The sequence below is a fragment of the Ahaetulla prasina genome, chromosome 3 (assembly GCF_028640845.1).
Source record: "Ahaetulla prasina isolate Xishuangbanna chromosome 3, ASM2864084v1, whole genome shotgun sequence".
In the NCBI taxonomy this organism is placed as follows: domain Eukaryota; kingdom Metazoa; phylum Chordata; class Lepidosauria; order Squamata; family Colubridae; genus Ahaetulla; species Ahaetulla prasina.
In genome coordinates this window covers 176,950,570-176,968,897 of record NC_080541.1, presented here as the reverse complement: position 1 = coordinate 176,968,897, position 18,328 = coordinate 176,950,570, and the positions used below count along the sequence as shown (strand labels likewise).

Genomic DNA, 18,328 nt, shown 5'->3' with positions numbered 1-18,328 from the left:
CCCGATATAGAAAAGTCGCCGGAAAAGCAAAAATGCTAGGCAGGAGCACTGTGGGGATTGTAGTTTCGTCCTCTTTAGAAATTAACCAATCCCACGATCCCAAGAGACTCACGTAGCTCCTTGAATCCGGTCACGTGGTGCGGGGTCCGTCTGTCAGTTAGTCAGTCAGTCACAGGGTCGGCTGATTCCTGGTCGGCTCCGGTCCGCGTACAGGGTTTGTCTCCGCCATGTCCGGACTCGGGTTGCTGTATTCGGGACTGGGGCTGAGCGCGGCCGCCGCCATCGCCGGCATCGGTTAGTGATTCAAGCGACAGTCTCCAAGGTTGCTCTTGCGGGGCTCCCGCTCTCCTTGCCGGATTCTTACTTCCCTTTTTTTACGTCGGCGCGTGTGCGAGTTAGTGTGAGACCGCTGATCCTGGATCTGGGGCAACTAGATCGCAGGAGAGGCTAACCTGGCATCCCAGTCGCCTCTCAAAATGCCCGAGTGAGGAAAAGCTATGGCTCTGCAGCGCGGGGTGTAGGTGGGTGGGTATATATGCGAATGTAGCCTCCTCTGGCCGAAAGGAATATTTGAACCCGTGTCCGGACCCGAACGTGGCTTGGTTCTCTTTAACGCTTCTCTTTTGTCCACAGGAAGTGCTTTTTTTGCCTTTCCATCTCATGCCATCCTCAGCATTTTAGAAACTGCTGGGTGGAGATTGCAAAAAAAGAAAAAGAAAAAATAGACACCTAAAAGATGTTTCCATGTCTAATAATCCCAATTCATTTCTGGTCAAGTGAGAAACAGAGAGTTTTCTTAGCGGCTTTGAGGTCTTGACATTGAAATGATTCTTAATGAATATCTCTGGGTGCCAAAGAGTATAGCAGAATGAAAGAAAAGCATTAAGAAACCTCTGAAATACAAGGCCAGTTCTTGTATGCTGCTTGGTCAGTTTTAAATTAGAACAAAGTTATTTCTAGAGGAGAAACCACTGATAAGATGTTTAATGGAAAAACATTTAACTGCTTCATCCTAGTTACCTTTGGTATAAAATTAATATGGAATGTCCACTAGTAGTATAAGTATTGTTTATGTATAAACAAGGATGGTTGATTTTTAAACTTTTGGTTGAGATTAGGCACAAAGAAACCTTCAGGGAGGTTTCAAGCTTGTATTTCAGATAAAAATATATCCATGTATTTATCCTATATATTTAATATTCAGGTTATAAATCATGTTTTAATTATATACTATTTCTAATTAAATACACATTTCCATTTATATAAGGCACAACCTAACTTCCGTGTAGCAACCCTCTGAGCTTTTCTGTAGTCTACTTTTAAGGCTAGAGTAGATCCTTCATGCCACATTACATTTTAGCTGATACAAGATTTTTTTTTTGAGTATGTATAATCAAGTATCAAATATTTTGAGTATGTATAATGAAGTATCTATAATGAGAAATGTCACGCTGCCATATTTTAATTTAATTTAATTTATTTATTTACTGCCCCTCTCACAGATGTGACTCTGGACAGTTCACAACACATTAAAAACAAGAGAAAGGACAATATTAATTAAACTATTAACTAAACATTTTGCTGTGAGAGCAACAGTTTATAATGTCATGCTGATATAAATTATATATTCCTATCTAGCAGGTTACTAGATTTGCTAGATTTAATGGTAGATTGGAACCAGTAGAATTAGCACAAGTAACATAATCCAAGAGCAGCAGTTGTCCAAAACATTTTTAAAGAAATCCTATATTCCTATGTATCTCTTTTAGATAACTTACAGTCTCAGTTATGTGGAAGTCCACATGCAATGGGTGGCTGCTGCATTTCTGAATCCTAAGAAACTTTTCAGTAATGTTTCTATTTAATGGAAGATAATGTTCAGTTAGTTACTTTGCTCCTAGTTTTCCTGGCATATGTGCTGTTTGCTTTGAATTAATTGCCAAAATTTGATTTTTGATCATTGTCATTAAAATGATCTCCATACAAATAATTCTAAATATGATCCACTCTGATTGAACACTGAAATCTACCTGGTGGTCTATCGCAGCTCATTATCTTCATGATTAGAGCCTGCTCACCATCTCTTCATCTGCCAGACCCTGTTTATGTCATCCGTATGTCTGAATGCTACAGCAGTCATCTGGCAGAAGCCCATTCATTGTCTCAGCCTTAACTTTTCATGTGCTCAAAATCTGGTTCACAAGAATACATTAGTAGTTAAAAGCTAGTTCATTGAAGTGTACATGTAATAAAACCAGAAGCAACATGAGAACTAAAATTAATAAAATGGAAAGGTCTCAACAGCATTTACTATGAGTCTACGTGTGTTATGCTGGACAGAACTATTATATGGTATTAGCCATGTGAAAACAAAAGTATACTTAGGAAATACCTAAAAATGGCTCTTCATTAGGCTGGAGAGTTTGCCATTTGTCCCCAGCACTTTAGTATTCAAAGATTTGTATTAGTGAACAGTCTTCACAAGTTTGTGTTAAAAGTTATTACTAAAACATTGGGTATCTAAAATAATGCAAATGATATATAAAATAGAGGCAATAGCAAGGCATTTAAGATGCAATTGGAATCATTATCATATGCTCCCATTATCAATAAGACAAAATATATGTAGTGAATGCTTGTATAATTGAATGCTTTTTAAACCTTTATTTTTTTAAAAAAAAAACCCTCCTCTTTTGAGTTGTGCCAGTTTTATCATCATTAAGAGATCCAAAATGAAGAACTTTTAAGTATTTTGCCCTTGCCAGAGAAACTTCTTGCATGTCTCTAGGCTTTAACTTAAGCCTTAACTTCCACACTTCTGCAGGTGATTATCAAACACATTATTAGAAAACTGCTGTTTAACTGAATGGTATAAATGTTCTGCTGTGTACCTGTGATTTCTTGGGATCTATTAATAATAGCATTGCTAGATGATGAAAAATCTCTATTTGTATCACTGCTGTAATCCTATGCAAAGTGTACATAGTAAACTTCGTTTAGTTTGTTTTGTCAACAGTCTTTTGAGCAACTCACCTAGTAAGAATGATGAGCCTGCAATGAACCTGGGATCTTCAACTGCATTAGTTTGGCTGATGTGGTTCAGACTTGTTCAGTCAGGATTAAGAAATGATAAACCATAAACTCAAGTTTGACCTTCTAACTCAACTCTGTATTCCTTTAAGGTCATTTTAGCAAGTGGGCACAACTTATTTTGTAAATTTTCTTACTGGCTTTTGCTGGGAACATCACCCACACATAACATCCTCCTCTGCTTAACCTTGCTCCATTTCTGTCCTTGTAGATGTTTGCTGCCAAGATTTCCCCTCCTGCATGCATTTCTCTAGTTTCTTAGCGGGCAAGGGAAACTCTTAGTTCTGTTTTCTCATTTAGATGATTTGGGTGCTTTAGGAATAATAATTTTTAGTATGATTTCCCTTCCATATCAAAGGGGAAGTTAGCTTCTTCCTTTTTCAGTTAAATTTGTTTCTTATAGTGGCTTCCTATCTTCTTTCCAGTGAATCTTGAATTTATATTCTGAAATTGTTTTAGAAAATCCATGCCCCTGAGCTAAATCCTGTTCACCAAACTGGATGATTGGTAAGGAAGGGATGTGGTAGTCATAAAATTAAATTCTGTTCTTTGTTTGAGAAAGTATAGGATCCAAATATAGAAAGCCTTTCTATAGTGTATGTGGTTTGCAAAGGGAGAAATATGAAAAATCTTTAAACTTTTCAGCACTTCTCTATTAAAGTAGAATGTAGAAACATAGGGGTTTGTTCAGAAAGCATAGTATGCAACTGTAGCAAATAAACACTGTACCAGGGGTGTCAAAGTGGCGGCCCACAGGCCGGATGCGTCATGCGCAAGCTAGGCATACCCCAGCACTGTGAAATGAAAAAAACATAGCGAAACGTCACATGATGGCAACAAGACGAGTTTGACACCTGTGCTATAGTGTATTCAGTAAAATTTATTCATAATTCTGACTGTTCTCTTGGTATTTTGTACAAGAATTGGGCAACTGTTGCTATAGAATACTTGATTATAACCTCTTAATCATGAGAGAAAAATCTAGCTGTAGTCTTTGGGAGTGGCATCTTTAAATGTGCCATGTAATTTCCTCCCCTTTTAATATTGACAGTTTCAACAATTACCAAGCTCTATCAGAATCACATACATAGTATTCCATCCCTGAAGCTGTCAGAATAGAGAGAAGCAAATGTTGTTTTATGATATGCTCCCACGTACAGAGTTCTACATGATTTCAAAAACTGATTTACTATATATAGTCATCTAAAGTGCAAAGCTCTGTGAGTTCAATTCCCAGTAGAGGTTTTAGCTCGTGCAAAATAACATTTGGTTACCTGCAAATAAGGAGACCCAGTAAGGAGAAAACCAGTCATTGGGTACCTCCTGGAGGGCAATGTAATTGCTGACACCAAATTACTCTTCGATTCTTTGAGCCTACAAGTACAGTTAGTTTGGGTGGCTTAAGAGAAAAGTTTTCATCTAGCACTCAGCAAAGAATTTTAAAAAAACCCCAACATCTAACATGATTGGAAACTACTTTTTGCAATTTGCTCCATTCTTTCTTAATAACAGAAGAGAAATAGTGTTCTCCAGTGTTCATATTTATCCACGGGGTCTCATGTGATACATATCAGGAAGCTGTTGTGCAACTCTGCCATGTATGCATTCTTGTTTCATTCCTGTGTTTTTTTTTAATGCAAAGTTTATTTTGCCAGTTTAAAATGCATGTGTTTTCTGAATAATGTCTTTTTTGTGATTAATGATAGGGATGTTTTTCTCTCCTATAAAGTCTTTAGATGTATTACAACTTATTTTAGTAAGCTTCTTTGGGAGTTAAAAAGGCTCATATAATTTCTTGGGCATCCTCAGAGATAATACACATTTTAGCCAAAATATGGTCAAATGATTGTGCTGCATTCAGATAAATGATAGTTAAGCAAAAATATGAACCATGAGCATGTATGAAATATGTGAATAGAAGGCTTTGGAGCAGAATTCTGTCTTGCTAGTTTAGTGATTTATTAGAGAGAATGCAAAAATCTTACAAAAAATCTTCAAAGAAATATTGATGTATCCATTGTTGACTTAATTGGTGTTGCAAATTTGAGAAATAATGCATAATGGAGATTAGATATTATAAATACATCTGATCAGGAAGATTAGACTGTGAAAGAAATTACTTGCTTCAGAAACTAGACAAAGAAAATTATCCGTTTTTTTTTGTTTTTGTTTTTTTGGTTAAAGAGAAACTTAATTCAGGGGTCCTTTGTCCAAACCAAATAGCAGTTTTTAGTTTGAAAGGTCCAGGACTTTCTATGGTACTTCAGATGTATAAATACTTGATTGCTAATGATGTTTAGTAATTTAAATCTGATAATTGAAAGAGAAGGCTTTAGTATAATATGTGATAGGAATGGCCATTTCTTAACATGCTGACAACATAAATAGGTAGGAATAGCTTCTTTTACAATAGTTCCAGGCTACATCTTGTGAGTTCACTGAAGTGTTAATGACATAATTGGAAGTAGGGAAACACCATTTCATATATCTGCCCAAAATCTACATTTTTAGTAACTACAAAAGAGCCTCTATTTATATTAGTTAAGCATCAGGTGCCAATGTTATGCCTATACCTAGTAGCCTCCAATTTTTACCTATAATTGCAAGATACTTGAAAGAAAAAAATGTTGATCTCTGTTTTCCTGACAAATAAATACCTATTAAGGTATATTTTAAATTTAGATGGGTAAAGGATATGAAGTTTGCATGGCTTGAAGCTAAAACTGTCACTTGGGAGAAGTTATGTATTTTTAAAGGAGGTTTTGTTTATAGTAATGTAACTGTGACCCTATTCTGCACAGAGACTCAAGGTGTTTCTGAATAAACTCTTAAGTTACTGATTGTTATTTCCAGTTTCATGACTTCCTTCCTCACTCTCTTTTCTCCACAAATAAAGGGATGTTTCTAGATACATGTTCTTAGTGGTTATGTTGTGGTTTAATTATCCAGGAATGGGAACTATGCAAACTCTTGTGAATTGATTTGATAACTATAGCCACCCAAATTAGATTCTGAGTAGAAAGATTAAAGTATGAATTAATGCAAACATATTGTAAGGCTATCTCTGTTTTCTTTCTGTTTCTTTAGATCAAAATGCCATCGACTGCTTTCTTTTTTAAATAATTAATTGTAGACACCGACGTAAGCTTGCTTTCCTGGTTCAAGAGCTTATTTCTCCTTGATATTATAAGGAGTCTTGTTAAGCTTGTTAACTTTTCTTTCTTTCTTCTCAAATTCTTAGATTCTTTGTGGAAAAAGGATGCTTGGGACTATTCACAAATGAGATGGAATACTTGTGTCCTGTGACTATGTTGTCATATACTGTTAGTGTATGCTGATACATATTTCCCATAAGTGTGTCATTAACTAATTTAGCGAAGTGTTCATTTTTCTGAAAATTCCACTCTGAGCTTCATATATGACATTTCCCTCCTAGCTATAGTGTATGATACTTGGCATATTTGGTCTTCAACAATTGATCTATGCTAATCCCACCCATTTATAAGTAGAAAGTTTTATTCTGAAAAATAATTTGGCATTATGAAGATTTATGGTGTAAATTGGATGAAGAGATTATACAGGAAATCTACATATTTTTCTTTTTTCCCCTGTGGAGATTTGATATTATTTGCCTGTCCTGAGAATGATGGTTTCAGTACTGGTACCATCACAGTTTCAGGCGTTGAGAAGTAGGGACTAACTTCAACATTCAAAGTTGAAACATTCAACTTTGCTTTTGTTTTTCAGGAATCTGCTATACAATATTTGACCTGGGTTTTCGCTTTGATGTAGCATGGTAAGTTGTCCCTTTCTTCCCAAACAGGGTTTGAAGTAGTAGGGGGGGAAATGGCTTATGAATATTCTTCATGATGGCTCAGGAAAAGTGCTATGGAGATTAATTGGCCGGTGTATCTCACAAGTTCTTGGATTATGGATTCCTGAAGATCTGGCAGTGCTGTATCCCAAAGATGAGTAAGCAAAGCTTAGCCTGTTTGCATCCACACTGCAGTTCTTGACAGCAATATTAATGGCACTGTTCACTTTTACTAATCAGTTCTGCTAATAGCATCTTTTTGCCTACTCGTCAATTGGCACCCTAACCTTTTTTTATTATTATTTATGAATAGCTTGTCCTTACGTTTGGCTAGGTAAGGTTTACAAGCCATTCAGTTTTGGTGCCCTATTTGTATAGGTAAACTTTTACTTCTTGCCCCAAAACAATTTTTTAACAATTTTATACAAAATAGTAGGATTTGCATTCCTCTTTGGTAATGTTTTAAAAATGAAATTATAATAATTCTTAATTATAATATAATTGTATTAATACAATCAGGAAAAGGGGGAATTAAAAGGGCATTGGGAAACTATATACATGAATACTGTAGGTAAACCTAAGGAGAAAATTTTAAAATACACATTTAGTATTTCCTCTCCAAAACTTACTTGAATAAAAAAAGGTAAACTATCATGAAAACATATTACAACTAAGAAATGCAGGTTAGAAAAGAATAAAAAGACATTTGATTATAAAGTTCCACACCTTTGCTGTTAACTTCAGTCATTGCAGTTTATCTCATTTTTATTAATTTTTACTAATTCAGAGAAAGATATATTTTACTTTATCAAGTTTTTTGCAATGGCAAAACTGGCAACTAATAGAAATTGAATTAATCTCTTATACTGCATCCTGGACATAAAGTGTTTCAACTCTTCCCCTTGGGATGCTGCTACAGAGCATTGCATGCCAAAACAACTAGACACAGAGATAGATTTTTTTCCTTGCCATCGCTCTGCTGAACCCTTAATTTCCACAGTTCTGTCTTATGTCTTAAGTATATTATCCATATAGAATGGCTGTATCATTTTTATCCTTCTCATCCGTTCCACTACCTTCTCTATTGGTATAATTATTATGATTATTAGCCTTTGTTATTGTGATTATTATTACTTTGTTGTTTTGCATATATACTGAGAATTTATACATCAGACAAATTCCTTGTGTATCTAATCACAGTTGTCAATAAAGCTGTTCTACTCTACTGTATTCTATTCTACATAAATTTATGTTTGGAAATGCAGAAATAAACTAGCTACAGGGTGAATTGCCATATAATTTTCTTGATTCCATTAAAAACTGTTGACCAAAACGAATAGCTACAGATGTATTATTATAATAGAAGTGAACCAGGGATGGTATTCACTTACCTTCAGTACTGGTTCACAAATGGGGAGTGCGCTCGCTCGCTTCACTCATGTGCATCACCTCCATGCATGCACAGGAACTTCTGCGCATGTGCAGGACATAAAAAATGGGACATGATGTCCGGGTGGATGGGCGGAGCCTCCCGCAGCAGCCACTACTGTTTCATCCGAACCAGATAAGAACCAGCTGAATAGCACCACTGAAGTGAATATATTTCAATTTATTTACAACTTCTGACTCTTTCTGGCCCTAAGCTTTTACTACTCTAACATTTATTGACTGAATCTTCCATGTATGCTCAACAATCCAGGATGGATAGAATTAGGGATCCAGAAGAATCCTTAGAATATAAGTCTGCCAGTCAGTTCCAGAATTAGCAAAAGTGGGAAACAGAATATAATTCTGGAGCTGATTTGGAGATGTCCTGTTAGGTGATGGATCAAACAAGCTCACTGCTTGCTGCATTTCATGAGCTTTTATCTATTACTATGCTAGCTTAGCTTCACTTAACTTCAGCACAACTTTCTTACAGCTTTTTTCTATCTCATTCAGAAATAGTGTTTTTCTTACTATGGTATCACTGGCTGTTTGCATGAGTGAAAAGATATATTTTTGTGCATAGAAATGGAATAATAGACTAATTGTTATAGCCAACCTACAAGTATAAAGTCTTTTCTCAGTGTTTTTAACTAGGACTCCTCCTTTTCCTCTTTTGTGAGAACAGTGATTTCATATACTATGATGGGTGGGGCACGGCGTATTTTAAGATATTCTTCTGTATATAGGTTCCTGACAGAGACTTCTCCATATATGTGGTCTAACCTGGGTATTGGGTTATCCATTTCATTGTCAGTGGTGGGAGCTGCATGGTGAGTATCTTTTTTCTTCATATCTCTCTTCTCTTCTGGTCACTAGCTGGCAAGTACGGCTGACCTCTGCTTTTGAGTTCACTTACTGATATTGAAATGGTACATGAAACTAAGTAGCTTCAAACCCAGTTAATTTTTGCTTGGAAACAATTGAGGGCCCCATGTAAGATACTTTGTCTTGCATAATGGAAAGGCAAATACAGATGGGCATAAAGCATTTTATGAATAAAGAATTTACCGTATATACTCGAGTATAAGCCGACCCGAATATAAGCCGAGGTACCTAATTTTACCACAAAAAACTGGGAAAAACTATTGACTCGAGTATAAGCCTAGGGTGGGAAATGAGGCAGCTACTGGTCAATGTAAAAAATAAAGATAGAGCCAAGTAAAATAACATGAATATTTATTTGAACGAAAAACAATAAAAGTGCAAAAGGGGGTCCCCAAAAAGAATATGGTATCAAAAATACAGTATCTTTAAAAGTAACAGCAACCAAGCTAACGAGAGCTAAAATCCCTCAAAACTGGAGTTCTCCTCATCATCATCTGTTTGTCCAAACAGAGCTTCAGCTACTTCAGCTTCTGTGATGTTATCCGCATATACGTTGTCGCCATCACTGAGTCCACAGTCGTCATCATCACTGCTGTCACTCTCATACAATGCGCTGTCTTCACTGCCATCCATAGCATTACTAATGCCACATTTCTTGAAGGCACGTTGCACCATGTCCTCTGGAATATCTTCCCATGCATCACGAACCCACTGTGCTATTAGTTCTATGTCTGGCTTTCTCAGATTTCCAACTTTTGTCAGACGAGCTTGACCAGATGTCATCCATTCATGCCACATCCTTCGCACACGGTCCTTGAAAGGTTTATTTAAACTGACATCTAGGGGCTGCAATACAGATGTAAGCCCACCTGGAATAACGGCCAAAGTGACTTGAGATGACTTTGCCAATTTTTTTATGTCATCAGATGTGTGGGCTCTGAACATATCCCAAACTAACAGTGATCTTCTAGTCCAGTCCCCACTCCTCAAGCAAGAGATCCTATACTGTTTCAGACAAAGGATTGTCCAGTCTGTTCTTTAAAAACCCTCCAGGAATGAAGTGTCCAATAAGGTTCAAATTGCAAGTAGTCCTCAATTTAAGACTGCAATTGAGCCCAAAACGTTGTTTTGTTATTTTTCCCTAACCGTGTATGTATCCCCCTGCCCCCCATTTTACGTCAGGCTGCCATCAAAGCGAAGCACGGCTGAATATTATTATTATTATTATTATTATTATTATTATTATTATTATTATCATTATCATTATCATCATTATCATCATCATCATCATTATTATTATTATTATCATTATTATCATTATCATCATCATCATCATCATTATTATTATTATTATCATCATCATCATCATCATCATTATTATTATTATTATTATTATTATCATTATCATTATTATCATTATCATTATTATTATTATCATTATCATTATTATCATTATCATCATCATCATTATTATTATTGTTATTATCATTATTATCATTATCATCATCATCATCATTATTATCATTATTATCATTATTATCATTATTATCATTATCATCATCATCATCATCATCATCATTATTATTATTATTATTATTATTATTATTATACCGCCTTCTCCAAGGACTCAGTGCGGTGAAGTAAGATTCAACAGCGGCAGGAGGAGCTGGCTCTGTGTTTGTGTGTGTGTAGTATGCGCGTTGGCGCCCTGTTTCCTGGTGCTCTGCCCCTGACCCCAGTGGCAGTCCTTACTCTCTCTCCTCTTTCTTTCCTTCTCGCTCCCCAGTTCAGAGCTCGGACTGCTCTTATTTTCACTCCCCTTTCTTTTCTTTCCTTCCTTACACCAGCCGCCCACCCATGCCAAGGTCTCCTGGCTTTTTCGCCTCTGTAAGCAGCGGCTTCTCGGCAGCGTCGCCCCGCCTCAATTGGTTTGGAGAAGGAAAGCTAATTTGCTGATCTGCGCGAGGGTCGGTTTCTTTTGCCTCCTTCTTCTTCCTCACTCGGGAGTGAAACGCAAAGTATAGTTAGCCTGAAAAAACTGAACCGTGTGACTGGCGGGAGAGAAGGACGGCGCTGGAGGGGCGGGGAGAAATCGTTTGTTCTTGCTGTATTTCTCCGCTTTCCAAGAGGCTTTTTCTTTTCACCTCTTTCTCCCCACCTCCCAATTTCCATAGGGGAAAAAAACCCTGGGGAAAACTTGGCAAAAATAAAATAAAATAAAAAGTACTGAGTGCAAATGTTTTTTTATACTGTAGTTGGAGTTTTCCACGTTTCTTTTCACATTCTGAGGCGAGAGGAGGACGAGTAAGAGGAGGCGAGGGTGACAACGCCTCCGCCTCCGAGGGCGAGAGGAGGACGAGTGAGAGGGGCGAAATGTCAACGCCCCTCCGCCCCGCCCCCTCCACCGACCACCGCCGCCGCCGCCATCAAAAGCGGCGGAAGAACCAGCTGAATAGCACCACTGAAGTGAATATATTTCAATTTATTTACAACTTCTGACTCTTTCTGACCCTAAGCTTTTACTACTCTAACATTTATTGACTGAATCTTCCATGTATGCTCAACAATCCAGGATGGATAGAATTAGGGATCCAGAAGAACCCTTAGAATATAAGTCTGCCAGTCAGTTCCAGAATTAGCAAAAGTGGGAAACAATATAATTCTGGAGCTGATTTGGAGATGTCCTGTTAGGTGATGGATCAAACAAGCTCATTGCTTGCTGCATTTCATGAGCTTTTATCTATTACTATGCTAGCTTAGCTTCACTTAACTTCAGCACAACTTTCTTACAGCTTTTTTCTATCTCATTCAGAAATAGTGTTTTTCTTACTATGGTATCACTGGCTATTTGCATGAGTGAAAAGATATATTTTTGTGCATAGAAATGGAATAATAGACTAATTGTTATAGCCAACCTACAAGTATAAAGTCTTTTCTCAGTGTTTTTAACTAGGACTCCTCCTTTTCCTCTTTTGTGAGAACAGTGATTTCATATACTATGATGGGTGGGGCACGGCGTATTTTAAGATATTCTTCTGTATATAGGTTCCTGACAGAGACTTCTCCATATATGTGGTCTAACCTGGGTATTGGGTTATCCATTTCATTGTCAGTGGTGGGAGCTGCATGGTGAGTATCTTTTTTCTTCATGTCTCTCTTCTCTTCTGGTCACTAGCTGGCAAGTACGGCTGACCTCTGCTTTTGAGTTCATTTACTGATATTGAAATGGTACATGAAACTAAGTAGCTTCAAACCCAGTTAATTTTTGCTTGGAAACAATTGAGGGCCCCATGTAAGATACTTTGTCTTGCATAATGGAAAGGCAAATACAGATGGGCATAAAGCATTTTATGAATAAAGAATTTACCACAGGCATAATTGAAGAAACTATTTGCCATCTACTGGCACTGATTCCAAATTATCTGTGCAACATGGTGAAGTCTGTCCATCTAATCATTCTGTTTTTAGGGGGATTTACATCACTGGATCCAGCATCATTGGAGGTGGTGTCAAAGCACCTAGGATCAAAACCAAAAATTTGGTCAGGTGAGAAAAGCTCTTTTGTCCATTTGGATTACAGACATACTGAAAACTATAGAGGTCACTAGGACATCAGATCACTGGACAATCTTATTCTCCAGATAGCAGTGGAATTAAATCTTCGGGACACTTACTGGAACAAGGTTCTTTAAAGGAAAAATGCTTTTTTAGTGACATCCCCTTCCCCAAACCCTACCCCAAAATCATGGTGTAAGCATACACTGAATAAAGCTGTTAATAGACTTTTTTGTGGTACAAAATCCAGCAGTACAGTATATCCTATTGTCACCATGGCATCTAGGGTAGAACCTTAGCTTTGGGGCATAAAAGTCATTTCCTTCTCCTTCCTTTCCTTTCTTTTCTTTTCTTTTCTTTTCTTTCTTAGAAAAGCAGAGTGTCAAGTAATGATATAATCTGGGGAAGGTAGCCATTTTTTTTGCCCCACTAACTGATAAACTCTTCTTTCTCCTTGCAGTATAATCTTTTGTGAAGCTGTGGCCATCTATGGAATCATCATGGCTATTGTGATTACCAACATGGCCGAGGTATTAACTTTTCTGTATAAGAGGGATATATTTCTCAGCTAAAGTTGACTATACCATTTTTCAGATATATGTGAGTTGATGTTAACCTCATCCATTTGTTTCCTGAGAAGAAAGCAAAGTAGATTATAGTATTCCAAACCAAAATACGGATCAAGTTGATCAATAGATTTCTAGTGTTGTGCTAAATAGTGCAGAATTGCAGATAACAGATAGCAAATAGCAAACTTGGCTTAAGCTTTTAAGGTAACCTTTCTAATCATCAGTGAGTCTAAAAGCTTGGCCAGATGCTTTTAAAGCACTGGACAGTGTTGCCAAGATTAGTGATCTCCATTGCAAATGAAAGAGAATCTGGTAATAAAAATAATATTGCAAAATATTATAATATTGCAAAAATATTACTTTTATGACCAGACTCTCTTTCATTTGTCCCAAATAAATCCCCATAGACAGTCCCAAGTAAATATTAGTCCAACAGTTATCAACTATCAAAATTATCTATCAAAAGTTATCAACACTGGTCCAAAAGTTCTCCACTACTAAGAGATAATCTATCGTAAACGGTCTGCAGTTGCCCCATTTTTTAAAAGAAATTAGTTTTGTAAATCCTAATGCCAGGAATGCCACAAATACCCTATTTGTAATTTGGGCCTTGAGCATCAGTTTGGGTTCCTGCTACTCTACCAGCCTTCCTGCTATGTAGCAGCTTCCCTACCTATGATGCTTGATGCTATATCTGGATCCATAGTGGAATTTTTCAGGCTTACAGAGCTAGTAGAATTTAATCTGCCTGCCCTAGGTGAAAATTTGGAAGCAGTTGTGGAATTCATAGCCATAGCAACCATAGATCTGACTGAGCCAGTTTTTTGAAGGCCCACCCCATATGTGCAGGGGCATATATTAGCCCTGGATTTTGTCTATAATTGCTATATCTAATCCTTCTGGTGGGAGGTATTTTTCTAATCTGTTTGAAAAAATGTTTTTGTTTCATAGAATGCTTTTTTCCCTTGCAGCAATTTAGTGGTAGAACCCCTGAGCAAATTGGTCCCCAGAACTATCATGCAGGTAGGCTATATTTTTAGGTGGGGGTGAGGGTGGGGGGTAGGAAAAACTGCTCTTACCTTTGTAGGAGCATCATGGATTCCTAGTTACTTAATAAATGCCATCTCCAAGTCATTTTATTATCTATATAAGTATAGGAAGTATGGTGTCCTATGATTAATGCATTAACTATAACTGTGACAACCCATATCTTAACTAGTTTTTCTTTTTACTTGTGGGAATCTAATCAAATGAGTTTATAAGTCCATCACATTTTCTCATTCTGGTCTATGTTAGCTTTCAGGATTTCAAATCTTTCCCAGCCTTATAAGGGATTGAATCTAGAAAAACCCACCAAAAAGCATGACTTTTATCACCAAATTCTGGCCCTTTCTTAGTTGGATTTATGTCTATGACACAAACATTGCAGAAGTTTTATCCTGCTAAACTATCAAACAGTATGTATGTAACAATTTAGGAGCATAAGGATTCTACAAATTGACTTTCCCCTTTTCTGATTTTCTTGTTATTCCATGCTGCAGTAGTAATTTCTAATGTGCTGACTGTCTTCTTGGAGTGGGTGCTTATAGCAATAGCACTTAGAGTTATATACCACTTTACAGTGCTTTACAGCCCTCTCTAAGAGGTTTACAGAGTTAGCATATTGCCCCCAACAATCTGGGTCCTCATTTTACCGACCTTGGAAGGATGGAAGGCTAAGTCAACCTTTAGCTGGTCAGGATCAAATTCCTGGAATGAGCAGTGAGTTAGGCTGCAACAATGCATTCTAACCACTGTGTCACCAGGGTTTATCAGATTACCATTGAAGAGATCAGAATAATATGTGTGCTGTATTGTATGGCTCAAAACCACCATAATAGCAGTAATGTTCTTATGGCAAACCTGAGAGGCAAGGTTTTCATATATGAACTGGATATTCAGATCATATTTTTACTCCACTGTTCTCAAGGAAAAGTCCTGAAAGCTTAACAATTTGAAAATGCCATTGGATACTGCCCATTCCTAATGCTGTTTTCTCTTATGTAGGTTTCTGCATGTTTGGGGCAGGTTTGACTGTAGGATTTTGCAATCTCTGCTGTGGTGTATGTGTGGGCATTGTGGGAAGTGGTGCTGCACTAGCAGATGCCCAGAATGCCAGCCTCTTTGTCAAGATCCTAATTGTGGAAATCTTTGGCAGTGCCATCGGACTCTTTGGAGTCATTGTAGCAATCCTGCAGGTAAGCCACTCTTATTTTCTCCACAGGAGATAGTCTGCTCGTTATCACTTTTCCAATTTTCAACTCTCGTATAGAAGCAAAAAGTTATTTTTCAACAAAGCTCTAATAAATTTACAATCCCTGTTTTCCTAAGTTTTCCTACAGTCCCAGTTTCCCAGACAATTATATGAATACAGTAAAGAGCAATTCCCAATATTTCTGTGAATTTAGGGGCATCTACAGCCACCCCAACTTCCAAAAGTTGGAAAGAGGCAAGAAATTAACTTTTCAGTATATTTTAGTAAGATTGTATGGCTTCAACCCATTTTCTCCAGGGAGAGTTTTCCATTTACATCAGAGCACTGATCTGAATTTTTCATTTCGTCCTCCTGGGCTTTTTTTCTAGTGCCCTTTACTCTCATCCAAGACTGTTCTGTTTTCTTATTATTGCAAACAGATAATTTGTAATATTTGTTTTTCAAAAGCCCACATTACTGCAGTTAAACAAATCTGTTACTTGATGATATGTGAGGAAATAGGATAGTCATAACTGTCATGGCTGGCATTGAGACATTGATCACTCAGAACATAAGTAAGCGGGCTGAGGAAAGCTGTCCTCCCTCTCCCCCCTCCCCACAATTTAATGAATTTTGGAATCATGTTTAAGGAATAGGTATAGAGAGGATGTTGCTATTTATGGTCCTTTGAGTCAACTCTGATTTCTGGTGACTTAGTAAAGTTTCTTAGTAGCATTTTCAGAAATAATTTACTGATACCGTCTTTCTTAGACTGAGAGAGAGTGACTGGTTCAAAATCACCAGCTGGCTTCAAGCTCATGGGAGGACTGGTACTCAGACTTCCTTAGTCTTAGTCCAACCACTACACAAAACTGATTTAGCAATATGTAATTCATAAAGTATATAATTTTTCTGATCTTTTGCTTTTCTTGTATTTTGCAGACAACTAAAGTGAACATGGGTGACTAAACTCTTTGCCAACTGCAGATCCTGTATATATTTATTTAATGTCTCCTGGTGGCCTAGGAGCTTGATGTATAAAGTTCTTCTTGTGATCTTCACCTACTGGGCCATGGACAAAATTGATAAATTGATGTGTGTTTGTGAGAATTTATCCTTCTCTTTTTCCTGCTCTGTTTTTTTTTTCCAGAAGGAAGGGGCTGGATGCCTTGCTGGAAAGAGCCTTAGGTGTTCTAGCCTTTTGCACTCTCTGTGGCAATCACTGCCAATTATAATACAGTGTTCTATGAAAGAAAATTGTTCTTGTCCCAAGTAGTTGCCCTTCTTGTGTGCTCCCTGCTGCTGTGCCCCAATTATTATCCTGGCTTTGATGGCTGATTTTTATTCCCCCTGAATAATGGTGGCACTGGCTGAGCTCTTGGCTTTTGGAGACTGTGGATAGTGCCCCTACTACACACACCTCCACCTGAAGGGACACAAGAAACGAACAATGTGTTTTTCTGAACTATACATGATTGGTTATTAAAATCGATGATGAAAGTATATTGTATGGTGGTTAATAGTAAGTATTAAATGTTTTGCTTGAACTATGGTTGGTGAAAGATCTGTATTACATCAACTGTAGTTTCAAAACTGCAGTAAAAGCAAAACTGATTTGATTTTTCAGAGGGAAATTGTTTTCTAAGATGCTTGGCACTATATTACATCTTGTTTTATTTACTTGGTTCATTTTATTTTTAAAAAGTTCTAAACTACCCCAATCTCCAGACTCTGGCCAGTATGTATCAGTAATCATTTTTAAAAACCCACATCAACTCAGGCCACCAATAAAACAACCCATCAGTGTTATAAATGCAAAAGAACGGGAGCAAATATCTAGATTGTACTTCAAAGTCCTGAAGAAAAGAAAGGTTTTGAAAGCTTTTTCTGGAAGCCAACAGAAAAGAGCCAAGCACATCTCTGGATGCAGCATTTTTTGAGGATTATATCGGAGCTCTATGAAGAAGGCCTGCCTTTTTGCCATGTACCTCCTATCTCTCAAAATGGGGGAGGGAGGAGAGAAGAGGAGAACCCCCGGCAGGGCTTTTCTTGATCTGACAGGACAAGCAAATTATTTGGAGGAAGCAATAATTGATCTCACCCAGTGCCAATGCTGGACACCTCCTGGTAATGCAGTAACTATAAAATCAGTGTTTGTTTTTGCAGCAGCAGGCTCTAATACTACAGCTGCAGCATTTTCCATCTTTATAGCTTCTAAGGCAGGCTCGTGTAGATTGTATTGCTGTACTGTAATCCAATCAAGTGGTGACACTCATTGTCACCAAGGCCTCCTGTTCCAGATCAGGGCATTACTGGCACATCAGCTGGAGCTGTGAAAAGCCGCCTAGCTGGGGCCTCTCCCTGCTGTTCAAATAGGAACTGTGAGTGAGGGAGGACCGGCAAGTCATCAAATTCCTTCAGAGGCAACATGGATTCATTTAGAGCTAAGCTTGAAACCAAAATTTCTTAGAAGCTGATTTTTTATGGATATCCAGCCATTTTAACCTGATAGGGTTTAGTCCATGTATCTCCATTTGTAGTAGTAAGTTTACTGTATCACCATTTGTAGTACAGGGTTTCCCCGAAAATAAGACCCTGTCATATTTTTTTGAACCCTGAAATAAGCACTTGGCCTTATTGCCATGTGCTCAAAAGCCCAATTGGGCTTATTATCAGGGGATGTCTTATTTTGGGGAAAACGGGATAGTAAGTCTTCTACAACACATCTGACCTGGCCTGACTTGGCGATATACC

General features: G+C 37.5%; 1 protein-coding gene across 2 annotated transcripts; it reads left to right on the top strand.

Annotated features, from left to right (window-relative positions):
• The first annotated feature begins 126 nt into the window (after nucleotides 1-126).
• ATP6V0B (ATPase H+ transporting V0 subunit b) lies at nucleotides 127-17,077 on the top strand. Of its 2 annotated transcripts, XM_058174997.1 has the most exons (8): nucleotides 127-294; nucleotides 6,838-6,886; nucleotides 9,079-9,162; nucleotides 12,686-12,763; nucleotides 13,233-13,302; nucleotides 14,313-14,364; nucleotides 15,388-15,578; nucleotides 16,517-17,077. In XM_058174997.1, exons 1-8 carry the CDS (start codon nucleotides 228-230, stop codon nucleotides 16,541-16,543), a joined length of 618 nt encoding a protein of 205 aa, XP_058030980.1. In that variant the 5' UTR covers nucleotides 127-227; the 3' UTR covers nucleotides 16,544-17,077. The 2 variants fall into 2 exon arrangements, with proteins under 2 accessions (XP_058030980.1, XP_058030979.1); XM_058174996.1 differs by lacking the exons at nucleotides 127-294; nucleotides 6,838-6,886; nucleotides 9,079-9,162 and adding an exon at nucleotides 11,775-12,346.
• The last annotated feature ends 1,251 nt before the right edge of the window (nucleotides 17,078-18,328 follow it).

Bases quoted from the DNA above. Each gene is read 5' to 3' on its own strand.
- ATP6V0B (XM_058174997.1), top strand. From the start codon at position 228: ATGTCCGGACTCGGGTTGCTGTATTCGGGACTGGGGCTGAGCGCGGCC. The intron at 295-6,837 runs GTTAGTGATTCA...TTTGTTTTTCAG, and splicing joins CGCCGCCATCGCCGGCATCG to GAATCTGCTATACAATATTT. The intron at 15,579-16,516 runs GTAAGCCACTCT...TGTATTTTGCAG, and splicing joins TCATTGTAGCAATCCTGCAG to ACAACTAAAGTGAACATGGG.